Source organism: Alosa alosa, chromosome 24, assembly GCF_017589495.1.
Source record: "Alosa alosa isolate M-15738 ecotype Scorff River chromosome 24, AALO_Geno_1.1, whole genome shotgun sequence".
Lineage (NCBI taxonomy): Eukaryota > Metazoa > Chordata > Actinopteri > Clupeiformes > Clupeidae > Alosa > Alosa alosa.
In genome coordinates this window covers 592,061-611,931 of record NC_063212.1, presented here as the reverse complement: position 1 = coordinate 611,931, position 19,871 = coordinate 592,061, and the positions used below count along the sequence as shown (strand labels likewise).

At 42.0% G+C, this 19,871-nt stretch overlaps 2 protein-coding genes across 4 annotated transcripts; one reads left to right on the top strand and one right to left on the bottom strand.

The window, feature by feature from the left end:
* Nucleotides 1–799: 799 nt before the first annotated feature.
* LOC125289593 (hydroperoxide isomerase ALOXE3-like) lies at nt 800–8,139 on the bottom strand. Its single transcript, XM_048236525.1, is given in 16 exon segments — nt 800–1,393; nt 2,381–2,536; nt 2,927–3,088; nt 3,192–3,292; nt 3,672–3,793; nt 4,444–4,613; nt 4,756–4,842; nt 4,946–4,981; nt 4,983–5,147; nt 5,403–5,546; nt 5,668–5,837; nt 6,046–6,149; nt 6,595–6,717; nt 6,829–6,907; nt 7,155–7,359; nt 7,996–8,139. Coding segments are annotated over 16 exon segments (2,151 nt in total). The 3' UTR covers nt 800–1,210.
* A 2,878-nt stretch (nt 8,140–11,017) lies between these two features.
* LOC125289521 (C-type mannose receptor 2-like) lies at nt 11,018–18,387 on the top strand. 3 transcript variants are annotated; one of them, XM_048236422.1, is made up of 7 exons: nt 11,018–11,265; nt 11,823–11,868; nt 12,423–12,809; nt 13,229–13,585; nt 15,382–17,565; nt 17,752–17,834; nt 17,996–18,387. In XM_048236422.1, exons 2-7 carry the CDS (start codon nt 11,844–11,846, stop codon nt 18,068–18,070), a joined length of 3,111 nt encoding a protein of 1,036 aa, XP_048092379.1. In that variant the 5' UTR covers nt 11,018–11,265; nt 11,823–11,843; the 3' UTR covers nt 18,071–18,387. The 3 variants fall into 3 exon arrangements, with proteins under 3 accessions (XP_048092379.1, XP_048092380.1, XP_048092378.1); XM_048236423.1 differs by having other exon boundaries at nt 13,229–13,600; nt 15,382–15,495; XM_048236421.1 differs by having other exon boundaries at nt 13,229–13,600; nt 15,382–17,559.
* The last annotated feature ends 1,484 nt before the right edge of the window (nt 18,388–19,871 follow it).

Sequence of the window (19,871 nt, the reverse complement as noted above, 5' to 3'; positions counted from 1 at the left end):
TAAAAATCAATTTGACAAAATAGGGGAATGCCGCTATCGGTGGACTTTGACCTACGCACGCAGTAGCCGGCGTCACGAGACTCTGATCATGTAATGAGCACTGCATTAATCAGCGTCTCCGTGGCACACATAGAAAAGGCAGCGCTGTGCTATATAGCACTTTAAGAATTGCGTCGCCGTTTCCGCGGTCTCACGTTGTTTTATGTGACGCCTGCCCTCTGGTCATCGCGTCGCCGATCGCCCGCGACATCTTATGAAGCAAAGAACCTAATAATAATAATTATAAGGCTATCACAATTAAAATAATTGGTAGGCAGACAAACTGTTTTGTTTTGCGAGAAAATACATTTAGCAAATAGTATATAAATGCAATAAAGCTCCTTCAAAATTAGCAAGGAGGTCTGATTTGAATGACAAACTAGCTGAGCCAATAAGATAACATAATTAGCCTACCACTAGAATTAACTTAACTTGGCCGTTAGCCTGGTCAGGACCAGGCTATTTAGTAAAAAGATAGGCTACTTACTTTGAGCTCTCTTGTCAAAATCTTCTTAAATTAAGACATGAAAACCTTTTTCAGCCACTGTGTGAGCAGAACTGGGGATCATGGACCCTGGGAGCATACAACCCTGGGAACATGGGTCCCAGGTAACATAGGACCCTGGGAACATAGGTATGGTCCCCATGCAAGCCACAGCAAAAAAAGGAAAGTAGCATGCAAGCTAACCTAAGAGCTGTCTAGTGCAGACATTGCCCATTTATTTTTCAGTTTTCAGATTTTATTTGATGGTTATTTCTTCCCTTGTACCCATACTTAATGACTGTACATTTGTCATGATTTTCAAGAATCAGAACGCAGGTTTTAATGCTGCATGGACATTGTTTATCTGACCTTAGAGGGGGTTCGGGTGTAACCTCTGGTAAAATGTATGGGCCTGCACTATGCCGAAAACATGCGTGCATAGTCCGTTGTTTGTCTCCTAAACATTCCTCACCTGTTATCCAGACATGCTTTACATTTAACATTTAACTCACAGCCATAGGTTATTTTGAGAATGATGACTTTCTCTTCAGCATTGTTGTAGCGTAGCTATAGCGTATAGCCTGACCGTTAAAACAAGGCAGATATGAAGAGGCATTGCAACAATGTTTAGAGATACATTGTAACGATGGCTACAAAGATAATGCAGACTGTGTGTGTGTGTGTCTGTTAAATAGTAATGCTGTTTTCTATATTCTCTGGGTCCATGTAAGTGTAGGGCAGCTTTATTTCTTTGTTTCTCTCTTCTTCTTTATCTCTTTCTTTCTTCCCATTGTTCTCCTTCAGCTCCTCCTTCAGTTTGAGGGAAAACTCCTCCGGCTCAGAGAGGTACTTCTCAGAGTGTTGCCGCATCTGGTGGTGGTGGTGGGGGTGGGGGGGGGGGTTAAGGTGATGTTTGAGATATGAATAGAGATAGAAAGAACTAAAGAGAGGAGACAGACAGGGAGGAGTATAGGAGTATAAGCAGTCTCTGTATCTGTCTATAGTACTTGTATGTGTGTGTGTGTGTGTGTTCCATTTACTGCTTTTATAAATGGAATCTTGATCAATTTCATTTGCCTTTTTTAACACTAATATTGAAAAAATCCCTCTTTAATGTCAAAGTGAAAGCCGATTTCTACAAAGGAATGTTAATTAATTAATTAAAAATATATAATGGAAAATAAGTGATTGCATAAATATTCACCTCTTTCCAGTCAGAATTTAGAAGATGCACACATGGCTGCAATTAGAGCATGGAGACTGGGTGGACAGGTCTCAATTAGGCTTGCATATATGGAAACTGCAATATTACTCTAACATTTTAAACTAACATTTTTCTTTGCATAACTGCTCAAGCTCTGCCAGGTTGGAAGGGGATTGGGTATGAACAGCCCTTTTTAAGTTCAGCCACAGATTTTCTGTAGGAGGTCTGGACCTTCCAGACGCAGGTGTCTTTATATTACTATACTATACACATTCACTTCGCTCAGGCGATCTCCATTTCAGTATTTGTGGCTATTAGCACCAATTGCCTGGACTGCTGTTGATTTAGATCAGTTACTTTAAGGGGGGTGGATATTTATGCAATCACTTATTTTGAAGCATATATTTTTAATTAATTAACATTACTTTGTAGAAACTTTCATTTTGACAATATCTTTTTGTAAATTATTGTAAAAAGGGGCAACTTAAATTGATAAAGGGTCCATTTATTAGAGCAATATAAGGGGAAATATCCAAGGTGGGTGAATTACTTTTATAGGTACTGTAGTAGATGTCAAGCAATTCTGTAGGTGGAAGGACTGTGTGTGTCTGTGTGTGTCTGTGTCTGTGTGTCTGTGTGTGTGTGTGTTCTACCTTCTTTGGGTCCAGGTAGGTGTAGGGCCGCTTTTTCTCTTTGTTTCTCTCCTTTATCTTCTCACTGATCTCCTTCAGCTCCTCCTTCAGTTTGTCAGTCAGGGAGAGCACCTCCGGCTCAGAGAAGTACTTCTCAGAGTGTTGGCCCAGAGACACCTGGTGGGAAGGGGGGTTATTGTTAGAGGTGGTTAGAGATATGAATAGAGAGAGAGGAAGAACGTACTAAAGGGAGGAGACAAAGAGGAGTATAAGCAGTCCTGCATCTGTCTATAGTTGTGTAACTGTGTGTGTGTGTGTGTGTGTGTGTGTGTGTGTGTGTGTGTGTGTGTGTGTGTGTGTGTGTGTGTGTGTGTAACCTAGTATAAGTAACCTTGTATATAAGGTATAACCTAAGTATATAACCTTGTATGTAAAGATGTCAAGCAATTCTGTAGGTGAAAGGACTGTGTGTGTGTGTGTGTGTGTGTGTGTGTGTGTGTGTGTGTGTGTGTGTGTGTGTGTGTGTGTGCGTGTGTTGGGGTTGTGTGGGTGGGTTAGATGACTCACAAAGTCTCCACCTTTCTTGCTGGTGATCCAGGCACCAGCCATGCCCCAGACAGAGGTGTTGATGTCGGGGAGCGTGTTCAGGAGGTCGGCTTCATCTTTGCTTTGTGGCGCTTCAGATTGTAGTGAGTTTGGACTGTTGGGGAGCCAGCCCCCAAAATGAAACTAAAATCACAACAGACAGTAAAGTCAATAAATAGTGTGTGTGGTGTTTAGTACTCTTTCTAGAGATGTGCAGTGAGTATGTGTGTAAGAACACATCACTCACATTTCCATTGTTCAGAGCAGAGTGTTGTGCCGTCATGGTAAAGATCACCATAGTAATAAACTTGGTGACCTCTTTGGTTGATTTGAAGGAATTGGGGATTCCTAAGACAGTGTGGGATGGGTTAGATCTCAATGAAGTTTGAAAGACCAATAGTAACCAACTTAGACCAATCCTAAACTAGTTGTACGCTCCACAAACGGAGTTCTTCACTTGTAACCATGGCCTCACTTTGTATTTTCCCTCTAACCCCAAATCTGACCCCATCTTTCATGCATCAATACATACTTTCCCTCTTTCTTATCTTGTCTTACCCTTGCATATTTACCTGCTTCTATTTATCTTTTGCTCTCACTTTGTCTATTACCTCTTCCTCCTCATAATTGCACATCTTTCAGTCTCTCTTTTTTTCCTCCCACTCTGGTAGGCTACATCATTTCTTTCTCCCTCTCATTTATTTCTCTATCTCTCTGTTTATCTCACCAGTGCTGGCCTTCTCCAGGAAGCCATGTTTGTAGATGTCTGAGATCCAGTGCTGCAGTTCCTCATCTACTAGAACGTCCATGTCAGAAGGGTAGAACACAGTTATAACGGCCTCCACATACCTACACACATAAAACATAAACACGCACTTTCATGAGACAACACATCTGAACTGAACTAGGTGATGCCATTACACTGAAATGGAGATGTATGCATGTTGCAGCCCCACAGACTGAGCAATGTGGTGAAGAAGAAATCCCAGATTCTATTTCATACGTTTCTATTTATTGTAAAAGGGCACATGTTACAACTAACACGTTGTGTTGGAATGAAGATAAACCTGTATTACAACAGACATATTAACCCTCAGTTTACTGTAGTTTATCCAGCCATTTTTTGCAGGTTTTTACTGGTTGGTTTGATGGTCAAAAAATAATGTAATAATAAAATTATGTTTTGTGAGTTTTCCCCCCACTCATTCGTCTTTGACATTCCGGTCGCGGTAAAAATACATGTTTTAAAATTGACGATAAAGTTGGTTCTACTTAATGGATCAGAAGACCACTTAGTTTAGCGTAATTCCTGAACCCTCCCCTTTCAATAGACACCAGTGACACCTCTGGACAACGAGGGTACTAACTATTAAAATTAGTCATTTCCCAAGGGTGCGCCAGTTCTGAGGGTTAAAGGTGCAGGCAACATTTGACCTTCAGTGATGATTGGAAAGTGATTTAAAATTGTCTCATTCTGATCTCTCTCTCCAAGCCCTTACTTGCTGAGGGCACCCCACACCAGCAGACCATCGTCTCGGTAGTAGTACTTGGGCACCTTGTCCAGGCCGCGCTCACTGATGTCGTCTGGCAGACAGAGGGAGCTGTACTTCAAAGCATGCATGGCTCTCCTCATCACCTCCACCATGCCAGTGCTACCTGTGGATGTGTACTGAGAGAGGGGGAGGAGGAGGGAGTGTGGTGGAGATGGAGGGAGTGTGGTGGAGTGACAAAATCAAACAAATAAACAGTCTTCCCTTCCAATTTTGAGCAGTGTTTCAACTCCATCATGTCACACACATGTAGAGTCTTACCATACTGATGGCTCCCTTCTCAGAGATTAGTTTCTCTCGGCCAAGAGTGTTGGCATAGAGTGTGAAACGCATGTGTGGAATCAGCAGCTGCAGAACAAAGAATGATGTCGGACACGCAAGTGATAATGTTGGATTATCTCAACCTAGACCTGTAAGTGTAGCCTCTAGTTTACTTGAGGAGGAGGGATACCTTGTAGATGGGGTGAGCTGAGGGCAGATTACGGAGCCGCTATGAGGATGTAGGCCTCTGCCAGAAGGTGTGTGCGTAGCAAATGGAAGTTGAACTGGTGCTCGATGAAGTCAGCAGCCCGAACATGCGTCTTGGCCAGTAGCCAGGCCTCTTCATCATTGGGCAGGAACACCGGGTTTTTTTCACCAGGCTCCTGCTGGAGCTGAAATCAGAATTGGTGTAGTCAAAAAAATGCAACTTCAACCCAACTCGACAACTATAATTGCAACTGAGTGTAAACCATTCCATTTAAACTACAACTTCCACACACTGACTGACAATGGTGTTTTTTTACCCAGGCAATGTATTTTGGATACACTTTCTCAGTAAACTACATCTCCCTCCAACTCTCAGTTGAATCAGAATTGCACTGTTCTGTCTCAATATGTATCTCTTTCATTTCATGCCAATGGTGTACCTGGATGGCGATAGGTAACAGCCTGTTCAGCTTATTTTTGAACAGCAGGCAGAAGGGTGCTGGGACGTACTGAAGTCGCATGTTGATGACATTTGGGGGCACCTCAGCCAGTCGGGAATAGTCACACAGGAAGATATTGCCACTCTACTCAGACAAGCACACAAATGGCCACTTCTGTTTTTAGTCAATAAACCCAATATACCTAAATCCTTATTTTCTTAAATACTCTGGCTAGCTGTGTACCTTTATTTCATTAACAATATACCTGTATTTCCACTGGCAGCATACTTCCTTCTAAAAAGGGATACACCATCGCCTCAGTGACTGCAAACTTTTGTGGAAGCACCTTGCAGCGTTGGATCATCATGGGATTGGCACCATTGAGAAGCTGGTACCCAAAGAACTCGTCCTCTTTCCAGTGCTGGGTCACATAGTCTGAAGGGACGCACAAACTGTATTACATCACTGGTAGATTCTTACAAGACTTGTAATTGTGTTGTAACACATTCATAGGATGTAGTAGATAACATACAGTGTAGAATTGCTAAAGCTGGCAGTTAGATGGCAGTTTGTTAGTTTCAGCAGTAAGTCCCATTATTTGTATGCAGTAATTTGAGAATAATAACCATATTATAGGTTCTACCAAATATTTGAGTCTTGTAGGTCCAGAAGACCTGTTTTATATCATCCAGCTTGCCCCACGGCTTCTTGCTGGTGGCCAGGAATTTCATCTTGAGTTCAGCCATCCTGCAAGTGTGAGAACACAGACAAGAGATCTCTCGGTAGGCAGATAACAGATGAATTCCACATAGTTCACTGCCTATACAGTACTGTAATCTGAAGTATTACTGCATCTTAGAACTCCATTCAATGTGATAATGAGTCAATAATGATGGTAGCTCTATATGTTACTCAGCTCCCAGATGTCTTGGTTCAGACAGTAAGTTTGTAGCAATATATAGTAGCAGCATAAAACGAAATGAAAATGAAGAACATCATCGGGGTATTTTTCTTTTTGAAATCCACCAATGAGATAACAGAATGGACACAACCAGCTAATCTTCAGAGTGGTAGTGAGTAAAGTGCATCACCAGACTCAAGCATTGCTCACTGAGCTCCTAATGTTATGCCCATCCTATACTGGCCAAATTAGTAGATAGGATGATGTCACATTAAAAGGGAGGTGTCTCACGTGATCCTAGTGGTGAACTCCAAGTCCAGACGCTTGTCAAGGGAGTAGCGGAACTCAGCAGGGAGCGCCTTCGGGTCCTTTAATGCCAAGCAGTGGGGGAGACCCTCCATCAGCTCTTTCCACCTGAGGCATACATAAAGACATGGCAACAGAGTAAACACACACATGCACACACACACACACATTAAATCATTCATTCATTCATATGAAAAAGTATATAGATACTGCACATACTCAAATTGTTGTTTTCGAAGCTCTAGCTCTTTTAGTCGGTGTTCCATAAGGGCAGGAATTTCATTCTTCAAAGTTATTGCTTGCAGGAAGTAGGCACACACACACACAAACACATGTGCACTATTATCCACCTTACCTTATTACAGATGATCACTTGGATACTTGTTTTTTTGCTAGCCTCTATTGATCAGTATGAAATGAATAGCAATGAAATATGTAGTTCTTTAATCAGACAACAGTTTCATATATAATGGTCATTAATCAGGAAGCATCTCATAAACACAGCTCACCTGAAGCCATATACAGTACAATAAGATGTAACTTACCTTTCCCTTCTCGAACCTGTAAGAGCTGTCTTTCCTTGACCCATGAGTAGCATGGGAAATGTAGTGTTTCGTTTTCGGGCGTCTGCACTTTCACCGTTAGACAGTACCAGTCTTGATCTGGCAAAAAGAGATACTGCTCCTTGTCCAAGCTAATCAGGATCACCTTCCCCAGCTTGGCAGGGCACTCCACAGTGTACTCCTTTTCCTGCCACGTAACAATGAGAACGAGAGCATCTCGAGCATCCTCTTAGCATGTCATGCTTTAGGCCAAATAACTCACTTTTCAATGCCTAATGTTAGAAGACATATACAGCCAGTACACACACTGGTCTACACTACACTCAGTGTTGGTTCTGGCCTTGCACACTGTTTCAGCATATTTTTTAACATGATTTAAGCATCAGCCTCTGTGTGCGATTTCTTTTTTTCACCTACTTGAATTCCACGCACCAGGTGTAACATCCTTGTATACTCAGAGCTGAACATAAGGCACAGTTGCCACCTTTAAACTAATGCTGTCATGATAAAGGCATACATTCAAATGTGCTGCACTTTAGTGGTGTGGCCATAGTCAAATTAATAACTGTACAGTGAGCACAGTCCATCCAGCAGCTACATTTCAAACTTTTCTTCTGATTAAAATGATCACAAAATACATTAGTAGAAATTAGGATGATTGCATTTATATTCTGCCGCTTTGAATTTGGTCCATTTTTTCATATGACCATCAAGTAATGTAATGTAAAAGTCTTTACATTTCACTGTGACTTACTTCAACTGGCACCATTTTGAAAACAATATTCAAAGTTATTCTACCCCATTGAGGTCTCTTTGTCCTTACCACACCATTGCTCATCTCCGGTGATTCATTGAGTTTCTTGCGCTCACTCTTTCCCTCCGTTCCATAGAGGGTGATGAAGATGTGGTCAAATGTGCCATGCCACACCTTATCTCCAGTAGTTACTGTCACCGTGTATTTCACCATTACTTCATGTGTAGAGAGGTGCACACCTGACTAACCGATACTTCCACTACAGTGCACGCTATTATACCCAAAGCAACAGGTGTGTTCATATAATCTATAGCTTATCTCTTAACAGTAATCCACCTACTGGAATAAAAACATCACTACTCTATGTGTCACTAACTGGCCCTCCTCCTTCCTACGTCTCCTCTTTTATCTATCTTTTAGGCTTACTCTTACTCTCCCTATCTCACAGTATGACACACACACAGAGAAAGAGAGAGAGAGAGAGAAAAGGAGGAACATATTCAACATGTACCTCTTCTCCACTTCATAACCTGCCAAAATGTATGTTTAATTTGAAAGCCTTATTTAAGTTCTGTACTCTAAGCATGTAACATTGTATTGCATAGTGGTACAAGATATTGGGGGACAGCCATGGCCTACTGGTTAAGGCTTCGGGCTTGTAACCGAAGGGTTGCCGGTTCGATCCCCGACCAGTAGGAAAAAATGTCCTACTGATTTCCCTAATGGGATCAAAAGAGTATGTATACTTATACTTACTTATAAAATATGACCATCGCTCAGTTCTGCACAAAAATAAATAACTCAATCTAATTTGTCTCCATATCCTACTCTTGATACTTTTGTGTATGTAAATGTGGGTGTGTTTATAAGTAAGTATATACTCTTTTATGTTGCGGTGGTCACACAGACACACAGAGGTCCAACAGACATGGTCCTGCCGCATTTGGTGCTGCGAGCAGGGTCAAGAGATGCATGGTTCTCTGATTGCTTTGTAAAGAATGTAATACTCTGTCTTGGTTGAGGGGTGTGTCTTAATCTGTTGTTTGGTGCGTGAGTGCATGTGTTGCACAGGTGCCTGTGTGGGTTGAGAGTGTGTGCAGGTGGTTTCCAGCAGCAAAGCAGCAGCTGACAAGGAGTAAGATATTGCAGACTGGTTCTGCAGCCCCTCGCTTTCCAGCAGTGAGTAACTTTATCTGTAAGTACATCCAGTTCAGACTGTTGAATATGGAGGGAGAACTGGAGGAATTGCGTCAGCAGATACAGCTGCTGACGATGCAGAATGCATACTGTAACTGCAGCAGGCTAATACCGCTGCTAGCTCTAATACTGCTGGTAATGCTCAGGTTTTTAATAGCACTGGTGGTGCATCTAACACCTAGAACGAGTTACGATGAACGAGAACGATGGCTTCTCCCTATGGGGACCTTTGGGGCATGGGTGGTGGAACCCATTAGCGGGGTCAGGGAAGATCCCCTCCTGGCCTCTATGTGTCGCGGTGTTTCGGCCCACTGAACACTCGCGTGTTATGTGTTTTGTATGTCTCTGGCCCTAGTAGCCCTGCCACGCTCTGCCACTACTGTTTTTTGTTATTAATTACAGATTATAAAGACGTACAGTTTTTTTTTGATGATCTCAGTTCTTACATTTTGGAGCAGGGTGGATGGATCCACAAATGAATTTTCATTCTTATTAATATTGTGGGATAGGCCATTTTGTCTCCGCAGAGGTCTGCGCTCTTGAGTGGCCTTCTAGTTAGCATATTAAAATGCAACCCAAAATAAGTGTGATTGAGGGAGGAGAGAGGGTGGAGTGTAATGCTCGTGCATGGGCACTTAATTTCACGTTAATTGGGATGTACAAAGAAAGGTTGTGCGGATTGCTGCTTACGCACAGTGTCATACATCTGGATTTTTTTGTGCTTGCGCAACTTTCCAGGTTTTCGTGTACGCGATGTTTTAGTAGGAATTCCACGTAAGTCTTTGTACATGAAAATAAGCCCAAAAGAAGCGACTGCACTGTATTGCACGCACAGCAAGACCTGGCAATGCATGAATTGGTGACCGGATTGAAGCAGCAAAGTAATCACGGCGCGGCAGTGTTGTAGTACTCAAGTCCAGGACTCGGACTCGAGTCATGAGCTAAATTTAGAGACTCTTGACTTGGACTTGAGCACTGAATGACTCGAACTTGGACTCGGACTCGTACATTCAGACCATGCAGACTCGGATATTGAGACGAGGACTCGACTTTTTTTGTAATGTCATTAGGCTATAATTGTAATATGTCATTAGAATATTATTTGGTATAGGATTTTAATATCTAAATTATGTTTAGTATTAATGTTAGTGCAATGGAGTGTTACTGCTTCATGTCATACTGTATACATGTCATACAATAACGGACGTTAGGCTAACTTTAACGGCTCCAAATGCCTGGAGACATGAATGCCCCGAAGGTTGCCAGTTTTGCATTTATTAATAGTGACTCGACTCGGACTTCAATACTGGAGACTCGAACCTGCACTTGGACTCGAGTCATAGTGACTTAACTACAACACTGCGGGGCGGTCCTTGTCATTCCCAGATGCCATGAATGCACCATTAACATCCACTCCCCGAACCTCTGACGCTACATTTCTGGGGCGGTCATGTTAGAGGAGCTTACAGGTACAGCGCAGAGTCAACGCAGAGGCATAGGTTAAAAATGCCCTCTGTGTACATGTAGACGCTGCGTAGATTCTACGCAGAAACAACATAACATACCGAAGATCACGGTACCCACTCGAAGGCAGAGGACAAAAGTGTGTTGAGCAAAACGTCTGCATTTCAGACTTCTTTGTCCCCACAAGAGTTTAACAGGTGCGATAATTCAAAATCCCCATGTTATTTTCCCGTAGGAAAAATCACAAGATACCGCATCTTAAAGATGGCAGCTTTTTTGTAGGCGAACTTCAGAGGTCTATGGCAACACTGACAGCAGTTCCACTCACAGGTCTCACTCACAGTAGCCTACTCCGCCCACTCACCCACACATGCGCTCACAGAGAGAGAGAGAGAGAGAGAAAGGGAGAGATGTGGGCGTAGGTGGAGGTAACCTATTGCATTTTATTCCGAGCTTTCATTCAGGAGGAGCAGGATCTACTGCTTGTTTACCACATTGAGGTTTTTTTATTGAATAATACAAAGAGCAAACATAACTGTATTGTTATGAATATTTTTCACAATCCTTGGGCATATCCTAGCCTAACGCTGAATGTGAATTCCATGTGGTTGACTTGAATGCTACTCACTGGACCAAAAAGTGGGACCTGTGTTCTGCTGTTGAAGCAAATGTCATCACGTGAGTCATAATGATCAATACATTGTCTAGTGTTAAGGTCAAGTTATTGTTTCATTCAAAATGTTCAGGCAATCTTAATTATTGTTTTTTGGTAATATTGGTTGAATGTTTGTATTCATGTAAGGCAGTCCTATGTAGGACGCTCCTACATGAATCCTTTAATTCTCCCGTTTAATTCTCCAGTCTTTCTCCAGTTTAGTTTCAACTGTTGTACAATGGAAAAAATCATATTATTTTGTTTTATAGCTGTGAATAGTTTTGGGTCAGGGTTTCTTGTATTCCTCTGGCAATGATCTCAGATTTCTCTTTGTCATGCCGAATATCAGGTCACACAATACAAACCAAGGGAGGGTCTGCTTCAGCTCAAATAACATTTGGAGAGAATGCTGACAGCAATATACAAACCTGCACTCAATAATTAAAAAATATGACTTAACTTTCTGAAGATTTGTGTTCAAGAGATATTTTACAGATAATTAAAAAAATGTCCAGCTACACGTTTTACATTAATATCATATTTTACATCCTTTTAATTTAAATGTGCTCTCATACTGTAGGTATTTTCCTGCAGACTGATCATGTTCCTTCTTCTGCTGGTCTCAGGTTGGTTGGAAATGCATGTAAAGTGCAAGCTATGATACAAAAAAGCCCAAATGACCACACTCTCTACTGTACAGAGCACCAAACGGGTCATAGTGAGAATTATTTTTTAGAGGTGGAAATGTATTTTTAGAGCTCCTTTTGTGTTCCTCCTCACAACAATGTTCCATTCCCTTGCAATACTTTTGTATTCACTTGCAATCAGTCTACGTTCCCTCACAACAACTTTGCATTCCCTCACAATACTTTTCACTTTGCGAGGGAACACAAAACTATTGCAAGACGAGGCAAAACTCAGTGCCAGGGACAGCAAAACTATTACGAAGGAAGTTAATAGGAGCTCAAAAAATAAATCCCCACATCAATAACAATACATTCCCACCATGCCCATTACCCCTGTTTTAACGAGTAAAGACTACTTTATTTGTCAAAAAATATATACTTATATTAAATAATGAATACAATCATCATTTCTCATATTGGTTAATGTAGCTGTACAGTCTGATACAGTCTGGTTACTGATACCACTCTTGGTCTCTTTTGTTTTTGCTCCTCAGGCCTCTGCACCCTCTTATTTGCCCTTCCCCATCCATATCATTTTGTGAATGAGCCAATGACTTGGACTGAGGCTCAAACACACTGCCAAACGTACTACATAGACCTGGCCACTGTTTATGATGTGGACGACATGGGCAGTCTTATGCAGTCAGTGGACGGAAGCTATAATGACTCCGCTTGGATCGGCCTCTATGATGACACCCTAAAAAGCTGGAGGTGGTCTTTGGAAAATGAAAGCTACTACAAAGAGGGGGAGAGATACTTTAGGCAATGGTGGGATAAACCTGATAACTATGGTGGCAATGAGCTGTGTGCTGTGATGGTATTTGACAATAAATGGCATGATGCTCCATGTGATTATACCTTTCCTGTCATCTGCTATGATGGTGAGTAAGTTAGTTCAGTTCAGCTGAAAATACTATATGTACGATGCAATATTTTACATTTAGTCATTTATCTGACGCTTTTATCAAAACCACTTACAAAAAAAGGGAACAAGTCCCAATTGAAGTAAAATTAAGTCAAGAGCAGAAAAAGGCGGGATAGTCAGGATAGAGAATAAGGTGTTAAGTGCTAGATTAAGACTGTTAAGCCAGTTCAAAAAGCTCCTTGTGGGATAGTCTTTTTTATGCAGGATAGAGCACAAAATGACAAGGTGTATATGCATGTGACAATAAACTTCCTTGTATCCTATCCTTGTATCCTTGATTAAGCATGTCCAGTTGTTTAGTTGTGCTGGGGAAATTAGTGGGGGAAATAGCACCAGATATTTGCTCACGTTTGTTTCCTGTTCATGTTTTTTTAGGAAGAGAAAACATCAATGAGACATATGTTCTGATCCCACAGTTCATGAACTGGACTTTTGGCCAGCAGTATTGCAGAGAGCACCACACAGATTTGGTCAGCATCCGAAACAAGGCAGAGTACCAAAACATCATTGATTTGTTGGATTCAGGCATCGCCTGGCTGGGCCTGCACAGAACTAGAAGCTGGTCGGACCAGACTAACTCCACCTTTAGGAACTGGAGAGAAGGAGAGCCGGATAACGGGCGGCAGACCGTGGAGGAGGGGCATCAGCACTGCACGGCTGTATCTTTCAATGCCTCTGGGAAATGGACAGACGAAAATTGCACCAGATCTCTTCCTTTCATCTGTTATGGAGGTGAGCAGTCATTAGGTATGGGCATTCAGGGCTATAGCCCCGGATGTTTTGTTATCACTTTTTTGTTTTTTTAAAGAGCAAATGGTGCAGAATCTATTTATAGTTCCGATCGTGCATTAAAACCTTGAGATGAGATGGACCTATTTATCAAACATACAAGTGTCAGACACCAAACAGGACGAGGACCACAAAAGCGCCACGCTAGAAAGTTTATTTAAGGGTTGGGGTTACAGGGGTTTCAGGGGTTCCGGGAGTTTCCAAGAGTCTGTTGTGTTCCCCCAATAGCCGAAAGCAGCAATGGCAGGAGCTGGATGATCCGGGAAGTCCTGGGGAAACACACACACAACAGCAATTGAAACGAAGCAGCAGTACAGTCAAGGGCTAGGCTGTATTTCAGGGAAGGCAGGTCAAGATTACCGGGCTGGAGATCAAAGAATAGTTTTGGGTTCACAGGCAAAGAGTCAGAGTCGATTTTCCAAGACAGGCAGGTTTTGCGGGTTTTTTGACAAAGGAGAGCAAATGGTGCAGAATCTGGGAGATTTATAAGTTCTGGCAGAGCATTAAAACCTTGAGATGAGATGGACCTATTTATCAAACATACAAGTACACGTAACAAGTCATCGTGTGCTCATTTTATTAAATTGTGCTCTTATTTTAATTTTTGTAAAATGAGCTGACAATTTAGTAAAACGTGCACATGATGATTTAATAAATTGTGCCACAATATACTAAAATGAGCACACAATATACTAAATGGTGCACACAATCTAGTAAAATGAGACCAAAATTTAGTAAAATGAGCACACAATTTACTAAAATGAGCGCACAGTCTCTCAATATACAAAAATATCTTGCAATGACACCTCCTGGGCTCCGTATGAACGTTATCTTAACATTAAACATAATTCGGAACGTAGGCTACTTTAAACATGCACTAGAGAAAGAGAGAAGAGAGAGAGAGAGAGAGAGAGAGAGCGAAAGAACCAGTTCCAGGCCATGTCATTTTGTTTGCATTTCCTGTTTGGTATACAGGGGTGTAGCACAAGATCCTGGGCCCTATTCATAGGCAGTCCTGATGGGCCCCCATGTCCCCCCTCATATATTCCAGTCTTTTCAAGGGGCCCTCCCTCCCCTTGGGGCCCTAGTAATCAGTACTGGTTTTACCCCCAGTCCGACGCCCCTGTTGGTATATTAAAGTTATAAGGAAATCATAAAGGCAACAAGGACAAGGAGGTGGCGGAGTTATGCTGTTCTTGTCAAGTTCAGGTTGACTAAATAGGGCTATCAGCCTAAACTGCACTCACTAGCCTATAGTTTGGAGCATTGCCAAACAGTGCTGGCCTTACTTTGCCTTTGTAGAATCAAATTGGTGAGTCTCTTCAATGATTTGTTCTCCTTAAGCTAAACATAACATGAACCAGGTGATATTAATCTTTGCTAATTAAAATGCATTCCACAAGGTGGCTAGGCTGTATAGTTTGTGTTTTAATAGCAAACAGAAATGTCAAGATGGCAACAGGTTGTTACATCCTTTATTGTCAAAGCAATGAAGACTGCTCATCATAACTTAATGTATGCTTATTGTCAATATTATGAAATCAATGTGGCGCCAAGTAAGGCTAGATTCTTTTTTTAAATCGAAAGTGAGTAGCAAGAGCAGGCAAAATGAGAAATATGAGAACCGTTTAGACTCAACAGGCGTATTTGTATTTTCTTCCTGACCTGCATGTTATAGTGTACTGCAGCTACCCTTTTAATTGCTTACCCTGTACCTTTTCTGTATTTGTAATCTTTAGATCCAGTCATCTTTAATAAAACCACCAAGATACCAACTCCAGTGTCTATCACCACCACAGCTAGCACAACTGTCTTTGGACCTCGGGGTTCTACTGGAGTAATGCCTAATTTTGGTAACTCGCTCAGTTTTGCCAACACACTTCCCAACTCCGTCAGCATGGTACCAGATTCCACTTTGGACTCAGTATCAGATTTGACGTCTAAGGCTACTGACAGTTCTGCCATCAACATTACATCTGCTGCCAGCACCAGAATTAGTTCTGACACTCAAAGTCCTATGGAAACTACTCTCATTACTACCCATGGCACAACCCATGAAGATATGGCTGGCACTACTACTGGTACCAGGGCTGTCACCAGCCCTGATACCACTCTCAGTCGCTCTCCCACAACCCCTGAAGATATGGTTGGCACTACTAATGTTACTAGCACCATTGCTGTCACTAGCTACAGTGCCACTCTCAGTGGCTCTCTCAATAGTCTCACCATAACTCAAGCTAGTACCTTGACTCCACTGAATACCACTGACTCCCCATTTGTAGTTGCTACTGGCTCTTTATCATACTCCACTACAGGGTCCATCTCTACATCCATACAAACACATGGACCTCCCTTCAACCAATCAACCAGCACAGGCTTCACCACAACACGTACCCCCACACTTCCTGCTGTCCCTGCCTCTACATCTAACTTAACAACTACAGCACCAGGTATCATCCCCACCACTGACTCATTCCCTTCACTTCCACCAAACCAAACATTAAATTACACACTTACACCAATGCTCAAAGCCACCTCCAACCAAACCTCTAGCCCAGCTTCCACACACGTTACCAGCTCTTACTTTACTCCCCCATCCACCTCCTCAATTACTCCATCCCCTACAAACATCTCTCTTATAGCCACTACTGTTATAAACCAGACATCCAAACATAACCCCACAAATCCTGACATGACCCTTACCCCAACACCTGATCTTGCTGTTGTTTCAGCTTCAACTATGCTTTCTAGTCAGATTTCAACCCCAACATCCACCCTAAATCCTAGTTTCACTTCCATCCCAGTCTCTACAGTCTCCACTCCTCTAGCTGAAGCTTCAACCACTCTATCTACCACAGATTACATATCTGTATCCACCCCTGACACTAACCAAACTAGCAGTAATACTCTTGCCGTTACATCAAATCTGACCACTAAGCTAACGTCCACCCCAGTATATAGTCAAACTGATATTTTGCAATTTCCTCCCACACCAACATCAAAAACTTTTACTGGTGCATTAACCCCAAATATGAGCTCTGGTCCTAATGCAACTGTCAACTATATTTCCACAAATAAGACCCCACCAATTCTCACAACCTCACAATTGCTGCCCCAAGCCACCACTACAGGCAAAATGATTACCCCTGGTTCTATTGGGTCTACTTCAGTATCCTATGGTTCTAGTCTTTCACCAAGTTCTGCTGCAAGTCCTAGAGCTCTAAGCACCTTCAGTACAGTATCAGGACCTATTGAACCCACTTTGGTTACAGTTACAGGTGTGACATCACAGGCTACTGACAGATTTACCTCCAGTATTCCACTTACTGCCAGAGTTGGCGACACCTTTGGCATGAGTGTCACCCCCCGTCCTCCAACTGACAATTCCCCCATTCCTACCCATGGCACAACGTTTGGAGATATGGTTGGCACCAGTCCTGCTACCAGTGCCGACAGTAGCTCTGGCACCACTCTCATTGCCTCTTCTAGTACTCTTGGCATCACTCAACGTGATGCTCTTGGAACTTACACAGGCACCACTTCTGTGACACTCAATGGGGCCTCATCAGACAGCACTGGCTCCAACTATAGTTCCATCCAAACTCATGGACCTCCATCCACTGGCTTTATCACCTCAAAACCAACAGCTACACCAGCAGACTCTACACCAGCACAATCTACCCATATGGAATTCTCACTTAAATCAAACGCAACATCCTCTTTCACCAAGAACACATACATCACTAGCGACTCATCTACTGTTCTATCCACTCCAATCTCCAGCCCAACCTCTCAACCAACCTCCAGCAGACCCAACTCAACGGCTGACCAAACATCCAGCTCAGACTACAGCTCTTTTAACACCAACCCCAAATCATCCCTCTACTCAAACACCAACCCAAGAACCCGTGGAAGTAGTGAGTGTTAGTGTGGGACCATTCAGCATCAGAGTTTGATATCTGTGATTTGTGTATGTCTTGTGTGTGTCTGTGTGCTGCACATAATAAATTAATTGAAGCAGATGAGCGAGAGCATGAATGTGTCCATATGTTAGTGTGTGTGTTGGATTACTTTTGTTACTCAAAGGCACATTGCTTTACTTTTTTAAGGTCATGTGATTGGACTGAGTGCAACACTTATCTCAGAGAGGGAGCTGACACAGTCTGAAATGGAACAACTGGCCATTGAACAGGTATAGATTGCTTCAACTATTTTTTTACTACCACAAGTTCTAATTTACTACTCACATTCTAATGTACCACTTTATGTGTGTGTGTGTGTGTGTGTGTAAATGTGTGGTGTGTTGTGTTGTGTTGTGTTGTGTTGTGTTGTGTGTTTGTGTTTGTATTTCAGTTTGGGGAGAGGTTCAGAAGACTGGGGCTTTCAAGTAACATCACACTGCAATACATTCAGGGAATACATCCCTGAAAGATGATGAGAGAGAGAGAGAGAAATCCCAGACTATCATCATCCATATCCAAATATCAAACAGATATTGATGGCAGTATGTAAAATATTCCTTTGGTATCACTTAATCAAAAAAAAAAAAATAATGACGTAGACATTGTTGATGTATGTGTATGGACAATGATATCACCATGATTAAACAATGCAACTTATTCATCAAATAAAGGCTTGTGAATTGTGGATGCTGTTGTGCAGCACATTTTATTTTATGGTACAATAACATTTAAAAACTTGAGACTTTCTAATCAGGAGACAGCACTCAACCTCCCTTACGTATTCCTTCCCATTCACTTGAATAGGAAAATAGCTGCCTGATAACCAGGGGTTAAAGTGGGCCAGAACAGTCCGGCACCTCAGATAAATTAATAAATAAATAGATACATTCATACCAACGATATAGCGCGATGGTATTGTTAAAGGTAAACTATGCAGTATTGGCAATTTCCTTACTGTTTTCTCGGTTTTTGCTTCTTTTTCGCTGGCTTTGTCGTGACGAATGTCTGAGAAACTCCATCGCTACCTTTTTCTGGCGTGTATGTGTATTTGAATGCAGTAAAGCAATTCGTTACACTCGTTATACTTCCTGACACTGAGGCCGACAGTTGCAAGGGTGGTTTTTCCGCTCACAGGCGCTAGGGGGAACCCGACAAACACGGGACGTCCCCAGGACTTTAAGCGGACATTCACAACGTCCCCGATTGGTCCCCAACGTCATGTTCTCTAGTGGACGTGTTGTTGACGTTATTGACCTCCGAAGTAAGTTCTTCTTTGGTTATTGTGAGATGTCCGGTGCCGGACTTTCAACTTTGGATGCGGTTATCTTAGAGATACTTTTTGCAATACCTTCGATATACAAATCGTTGGAAAGCTTAGTTTATGGCCGTTCATATGAGCACAATAACTTCATTTTGTAAATTTTACCAAAGCGACTGGTTTCGCCTTGCAGGGTTACATATATTACATCATACAGTATGTTTTGCATTTTCATGCACTGGTAATTCATTGGAATTGCATTTCTAGTTGTGATTAATTGTTACAATAAGGAACAAAGAACAAGGTGAATGACTTTGGGGAGGAGTTAAAAGAGAGAGAATGTCTGCAAGAGAATTAAGTGCTGGGAACAGAGCAAGATAAATGGGGAGGGCTGCACAGAATTACATGTAATGGAAATGACCAGACTTCTGCAAACTAGTGGTACAAAATATGGCCGCCGCTCAGTCCTGCACATTTTCTCCCCAAACATAATTCACGCTTCTATTGCAATCAATTTTGCTCCATCTCCTACTCCAGCCCCTATAGCAACTTTTGTGTATGTAAATGAGTGTGTGCATAGTGTGTGTTTATTTTTGTGTATTTGTGTGCTTCTGTGTGTGTGTGTGTGTGTTCTCTTGTGAGTGCGTATGTGGTAGTGTTAATTTCGTCAGACGAGACAAGAGGAAATATGTTCGTCAACGACCTTTTTTTTCATGACTAAGACGAGACGATGACGAGACAGCAGTAATGTCCTGAAACACTAAGACTATCTTAAGATGCATTATTGTTGACGAAAAAAGACGAGACTAAAATGTTTTGCATGAAATAAAAACTAAGATAAAATCTCCCTTCATGTTCGTCTACAAAATGAGAAGACAGAATATCTAGCTGTTATGTTTTCAAAATATTCCGAATGAGTTCATACGCAACAGCTTTCCTGTATCCTTTCCTGTATCCTTTCCTGTATCCTTTCCAGCTTTCCTAGTCTACGTGCTGCTGCTGCAACCCT